At 44.6% G+C, this 7,082-nt stretch overlaps 1 protein-coding gene across 1 annotated transcript; it reads left to right on the top strand.

Moving 5' to 3' along the window:
* The first annotated feature begins 725 nt into the window (after window positions 1-725).
* On the top strand, window positions 726-6,455 carry LOC144482876 (uncharacterized). Its single transcript, XM_078201715.1, has 2 exons — window positions 726-734; window positions 5,688-6,455. Exons 1-2 carry the CDS (start codon window positions 726-728, stop codon window positions 6,453-6,455), a joined length of 777 nt encoding a protein of 258 aa, XP_078057841.1.
* The last annotated feature ends 627 nt before the right edge of the window (window positions 6,456-7,082 follow it).

The following is a 7,082-nucleotide window of genomic DNA, read 5'->3' as shown; positions in this document are numbered from 1 at the left end:
ACGAAAACATGAACTCTGCAGTGTTCTCAACAAAATCACAGAGTTTGGGTCTTAATGCTTAAGTGTGACAAAGTTCATTAACCCATTCCCGACTTCAGTCACTAAGATTGAGGGGAGGTGATGGCCTAGTGGTATTAACACTAGACAGTTAACCCAGAAACTCAGCTAATGTTCTGGGTACCAGGTTTGAATCCCGCCAGGGCAGATGGTGAAATTTGAATTCAATAAAACATATCTGGAATTAAGAATTTACTGATGACCGTGAAACAATTGTCGTAAAAACCCATCTGGTTTAATGATGTCCTTTAGGGAAGGAAATCTGCCGTCCTTGCCTGGTCTGGCCTACATGGGACTCCAGAGCCACAGCAGTGTGGTTGACTCTAAAATGGCCGAGCAAGCCACTCAGTTGTTCAAGAAGGCAGCTCACCACCACCTTCTCAAGGGCAACTTGCAATAAATGCTGGCCATGCAACAACATCCATGTCCCATAGATGAAATTTAAAAAGCTGCCTCTGTTGCTTCCCTTCCTCCCACGAGTTCATCCTTGACCCCAGTGTCTTTGTTCCCCTCCGGCCCATCTCTCATTACAACTTCCAAAATCCCTGTCGTCTCCCAAATCTCTGCCCATATGTCCTGAAGTTCCCTGTGTGAATCCCTCCGATTACATTTGTCTTTCGCACAGTATTAAACCAGCTCTTACCAAAGTCTCAAATTACTGTGTGAATATGACTGAGGTAAGTTATCTGTCACTGTGCTTCTCAGCCAGTCTGCAGTTATTGACACCATTGACCAAACCATCTTCCTCCAGTGCCTCTCCATTGTTGTCCAGCTGGGTGGGACTGCACACTTCGGATTAATTTCTTATCTGATTATAGCCAGAGAATCACCGGCAGCCACTGTGATTATTACAGACAGAGAGCAAGTGAATAGAGGGAGCAAAGTAAATGGGGAAAGAGACAGTGAGAGTGAATGGGATGGAAGTTCGTAAACTGAGACAAAGAGAAACAGATTGAGACAGAAAATGGGTCAACATTGTTCCAAAGAGAAGAGATTAATGCTTTTCAAACCTTCCTGATCATTATAACTTATCAATTTCTGTAAAATATTTTGAGTGAATGTAACAAGGCCTGGATATGAGATTCTGAAACTCCCTCCCTAACTGTCCAGATTAAAGGTGTTTGTTAAGGTCTGTCTCTCCAAACAAGGTTTTGACCATCCATCCTAATATTGTGCTCTGTGACCCAGTATTTCTATTTGCTGATCTATCAGTAATGGACTTGCTGCCGTCTGGAACAAAACTGTTTTCACTACTAAGGCTCTGCTGTGATGTAATAGTCTCTATGACATCATTGCAGCAGGACTGGATGACATCATCAGAGTCCATTGTTTCTGAATGATCCACATCAATAACAACAGGAAATACTCATCAAGCTGAGCACATTATCGAGGCTGACACTGCAGTCTGACATTGAGGGACTGCTGCACTCTGACACACACTGTCCTTCACATGGAGCTTGTGGAGGCTCTGGCCACAATCTTCCAATCCTTCTCATAGAGTTGTGGTGCCAAAAGGCTGAGAGATTGGAAATGTTACATCCCTGTTCAAAAAATTACAGAACAATCATCTTAACATCAGCGGTGGAGAAAAATGAAACCAATAATCTGGGGCACAATCAACTGGTACTTGGAAAAGTGTGGATTTTTTATTTCTGCATTTTCTGTTTTAATGCTGAAAACTTCCCGGATCTCAAGGCTGGAAAATACATTCTGGAAGGTCATTCCCCCAACCCTCTCTCTATCCCTCCTCCCATCCCTCCCGACAACAACAACCATTCACTCTGCACCACAGTTTCACCCTCATTCCCCCAGTTTGTATTCCAGCCTTTACCACATCCACTCTGCTCCCAGATACTTCACACCATTAGATATTACAATTCAAACTTTATAATCTCTCCAATGTAATATTTGTTCAGACAGCAGACAAATAATCAATTCCACTCCCGCCCTGAGCTATGGGGATGTATTTATACATTATCTCATTTCACAACAAAACTCACTGAATTTCAGATTTGCTTCTGTTATTTTAATTTGCCCAGCAGATTATTTGGAGTGAGATTGACATCAACCCTTCATGGTCTCAGTCTGTCTCTGTGTTTGTGAGAGTGTCTGAGATAGCGTGTGTGTCTGAGCGTGTGTATGTATGAGTGTGTATCTGTGCGTGTGTGTGTGTTTGTGTGAGATTATAGAAAGATAGAAACTAGAAGCAGGAGTAGGCCATTCGGCTCTTCGAGCCTGCTCTGCCATTCATTTTGATCATGGCTGATCATCGAATTCAATATTCTGATCCCCCTTCTTCCCATACCTTTAGCCCCAGAGCTATATCTAATTTATTCTTGGAATCATATGTATGTCTGCATTTTTCTGAGTATTTGTGTGTCTATGAGTTTGTCTGTATTTGTTTCCGAGATTGATATCAGTTATGAGAATAGATTCGTCTGCATTAAAATATATTCAAATAAAAATAATAGGAATAAGAAAAATACAGCAGCACAATCCTCCAAGATCCTTCAGTAATCTGAGAATTCAGTGATTTCCCAGGCAGAGGCCATTTACCTCACATCGCCACAAGAGGGGGCTCCCTCGCTGTGTTTGTATGTTCACTGCAGCAGGAGCGGGTTCCATTACACAGTGAAATGTAACAGAGCAGTAATCCAGGAGAACTGGATTAATTGTTGGATTACACAGTGATATGTTACAGAGCAGTAATCCAGGAGAACTGGATTAATTGTTGGATTTCACAGTGATATGTTACAGAGCAGAAATCCAGGAGAATTGGATTAATTGTGTGTGTGTGTGTCCCTGGGCACAGTTCCCAGAGAGTTTAAAATCTTCTTACAGCTAGCCAATTCCTGATCCAAACCGCTAAATCACCCTCAATCCCATGCCTCCGTATCTTCTGCAATAGTTTACCGTGAGGTTAGAGTGTTAAAATCTGAAATAAAACAGTCAACGCCACAAAGAGTCAACAGGCCCGGCAGTTTGTGTGGAGGCAGAAACAGAGTAAAACACACAGTTAAATATCCATATTAATCAGGAGCAGCAGTAGACCTTTGGGCTGCTCTGCTCCAGATAAGATCCCAGCTGATCTGACTGTGGCCAAAACTCCACTTTCCTCTCAAGAATCCAATGAATCAACCTTAAAAATATTCAATGACTCTGTCTCCACTGCTCTCTGGGGAAGAGAATTCCACAGACCAAAGACCCTCTGAGAGAAAAAAAACATCTCATTCTCTCTCTTTCAGACGTCTTAAATCCAGCTCGTTCTCCGGAGCCACACAGGGAAAGCCAGACCCGTGAAGAAGGGAGAGAGGGAGGTGGAGAAGAACAAAATGAAAAATCTGCAAACTGATAACATGATTCACAGCCCAAGACCAAAACGAGTGTTAATGGGACAAGTAAAGGCACAAAAGATGTTCTGGATGAGGTGTGAATAGCCGGTTAGCAATAGTCCGAATGCAAAGTAAAGAAAACAAGAGGGAAATGAGGTGAAAAAAGCAACAACGAAACACAGAACACAATGGGGGCAGAGATTGTGGTGTAAAATTGTTGGACTCAGTTTTGTTCTGAAGGCTGTAAAGTGTCTCTTTTAGTTCAGCAGGGAAACAAGCAGCGATTTCACACACACTAAACCCAGGGAGAGGGGGTGACCCAGGATAAGGGACAGGCGCAGCTCAGTGAGGCTTTGCAAAGTCCAGCAATCTGTCCACATTGAGAGCTTAGAGCGCCAAGGGGGAGGGGAAGGAGAAACTATTTGGGTCACAGCAGGAGGTCACCCCTCCCCCCACTCTGTGGTTCCACATCCCTCCCTCACCTGGGCAGGGTTGGCTCAAGGTGCAGGAAGCTGCAAGCTGAGAGGCTGAGCTGTGAACTGGGCCGGGTTGGGGGTTTGAGTGACAGTCCTGGGGCTATATCAGGACAGGAACTGCCACAGATTCCCTCTTTTTCCTGGGACGTTTCAGTGGAGCTGTGTTGGTGAGTGTTTGTAATCTCTGTCTCACTGTCTCGGTAATGGGGGTGGGTTGTAGATTGCTGTGAGTGTTAGACTAAATAACCTCTCCTCATGCTGCCAGTTCCAGTCTGCAGACTCCATTTCTCAGTCCAGTTTGCTGCTCTGTCTCTGTCTCTCTGTACTTTGCTGCAGTGCTCCACATTCTGAGCAACATCCAGCCCATTGTTATCACCCGAAATTTGCGGCAAACTCCCTTCACTGTGGCACAGTGGTTCGCACTGCTGCCTCACAGCGCCAGGGTTCGATTCCAGCCGTGGGTGTGAGACTGTCTGTGTGGAGTTTGCACAGTAAGTAGTCTCACAATATCAGGTTAACGTCCAATAAATTCATTTGGAATCAATGCAAATTACTGCGGATTCTGGAATCTGAAACCAAAAGAGGAAATGCTGGAAAATCTCAGCAGGTCTGGCAGCATCTGTAAAGAGAGAAAATAATTGACATTTTGAGTCCAGATGACCGTTTGTCAAAGCTGCTCCTTCATCAGTTCTCCAAAAGCTCGTGGTTCCAAATAATCTGGTGTTGTGAGACTTCTTACTGTGCCCACCCCAGTCCAACATCGCCACCTCAGGTGTGGAGTTTGCACAATCTCCCCCAGTCTGTGTGCATTTCCTCTGGGTGCTCTGGTTTCCTCTCACTGCCCAAACGTGTTCAGGTTAGGTGAATTGACCATGTTAAATTTGTCCCTTAATGTCCCAAGATGTGTAGGGTCTAATTTGATTTATTATTGTTGCATGTTCTGGGATACAGTGAAAATTATTTCTTGCGTGTTATACAGAAAAAAAAGTCATAATTTGATAAAGTACAGAGGGGGAAAGGAAAAGAGTCGGGTACAGAATATATTGTTGCGGTTGCAGGCAGGGTGAAGAAAAAGGTCAGGATGGGGATTAGCAGAGTAAGTGCGTGGGGTTACTGGGATAGGGGGTGAGCCTGGGAAAGATGCTCTCAGAGTCAGTACAGACTCGATGGGTAAAATGGCCTCTTTCTGCACTGTAAGGATTCTATGATTAGTGAATTACGGTGAGCAACTTTTGAATAGAGGGGTTTCTGGGGCGCAGAGCATTGTGGGAAATGTGACCGCCATTAGTCAGTGCTTGACTCTAGATGTTTCATTATAGACTGAGGGCAGGTCAGCTACCTGAGCCCTCAGTTCTGTTTGTAACTCTCACAGGCTGCCTAGTCTGCTGAATATCTCGAGGATTTGTTTTTTTGTCGAAGATACAGTCTCTACAGAGTTTTCTGTGTTATTCTTTTATAGGTTCGAATTTAGAAACACAGTTAGGAGACGGTTTGAATCAGGCTGCGTGTTGGATGCAGAACTCAGTTCCTGGCCTCCTGCGTGTTTTTTTTAACTGTTGCTTCGGTCTGGACTCTGTTCATCACCTGTCTCTATGAGTTCTCTCTCAATCCCCTTTTTTCTGTTTTAAATCAGTTTCACAGGGACTAGAAGGGGACGATTTGCAGTCAGGAAACTGAAAGTAAATATCATATCAGGAACTGCCAGAGTCGTCCAATTTTGAACATGGAAGGAAAAAGCACTATTCACAGTGGAGAGAAACCGTACATGGGTTCTGTGTGTGGACGAGGCTTCAGCCGATCCTCTGGCCTGTCAAAACGTAAGTGCAGCCACTCCTTGGAAAAACTGTGGAAATGTGTGGACTGTGGGAAGGAATTTAATTACCCATCCCAGCTGGAAACTCATCGGCGCAGTCACACTGGGGAGAGACCGTTCACCTGCTCTGAGTGTGGGAAGGGTTTCACTCAGTCATCCAATCTACTTGCTCATCAGCGAGTTCACACTGATGAGAGACCTTTTAAATGCTCAGACTGTGGGAAATGCTTCAAAAGTTCTTGGGAACTGACGTCCCATCAACGTGTTCACACTGATGAGAGACCATTCAGGTGCTCTCACGGTGGTATTGGGTTCAAGCATTCACATAGCCTTACTGTACACCAGCGAATTCACACTGGGGAGAGACCATTCACCTGCTCCGAGTGTGGAAAGGGATTCACTTGGTCATCCCAACTATTGACACACCAGCGAGTTCACACTGGGGAGAGACCTTTTAAATGCTCTGACTGTGAGAAGTGCTATAAAAGTTCTGGTGAACTGACGTCCCATCAACGTGTTCACACTGATGAGAGACCGTTCAGGTGCTCTCACTGCGGGACTGGGTTCAGGCGATCATATGACCTCATTCTACACCAGCGCACCCACACTGGGGAAAGGCCATTCACCTGCTCTGAATGTGGGAAGGGATTCATTCAGTCCTCCAGCCTGCTGAGACACAAGCGAGCTCACACTGGGGAAAGGCCATTCACCTGCTCTGAAAGTGGGAAGAGATTCACTCAGTCATCCTACCTGCTTAGACACCAAAGAATTCACTAGTAACCACAGTGATTGGAATCTGCTGTTAATCCTATCCAGGACTCTAATATGTTCATTGCGTTTGTTTTTGTTGATGTTAATGAACTCCAGCCAGTTATACGGTTTAATATTCTGAATAAAAGTCAAATAAATTATCTTTGTGTTCAGTACTGTGAATCTTTTTAATATCATCAGCACAACTGAATCCCTTTTGAGTTGCTCTCCCTTTGTCCCTCTTCCATCTTCACCGCCCCACAAGTGCTCATTGGGAATAAAACTCACAATCTTCTTTGTCACTAAGTTTGAGACAATCCAATCAGCTGTCTCCACTGCTTCCCTCCTTCCCCTAACTCACTGGAACAAACCTCCTCTAACGCTGCCCTTTGTCTGAGCTCTGAACTCTCATCTTTCTGCAGTTTCTCTCCTGCCTCCCCTCATGTCCTCTTAGAGCTCATCTTGTCCATGAGACCCATCTCCTGATCCCTCAATCCTATTCCCACTGAGCTACTGACAGCACAACTTCTCCATATCAGCTGATATTGTCAATATCTTCCTCTCCTTCAAATCCGATATCATCACCCACTTCTCAATAAAATATCTTTGACACATGCCCTTGTAAACTACCATCCCATCTCCCTTTCCTCTCTA

The sequence above is a fragment of the Mustelus asterias genome, unplaced genomic scaffold (assembly GCF_964213995.1).
Source record: "Mustelus asterias unplaced genomic scaffold, sMusAst1.hap1.1 HAP1_SCAFFOLD_43, whole genome shotgun sequence".
NCBI lineage: Eukaryota > Metazoa > Chordata > Chondrichthyes > Carcharhiniformes > Triakidae > Mustelus > Mustelus asterias.
This window is presented reverse-complemented; position numbering and strand designations above follow the sequence as displayed.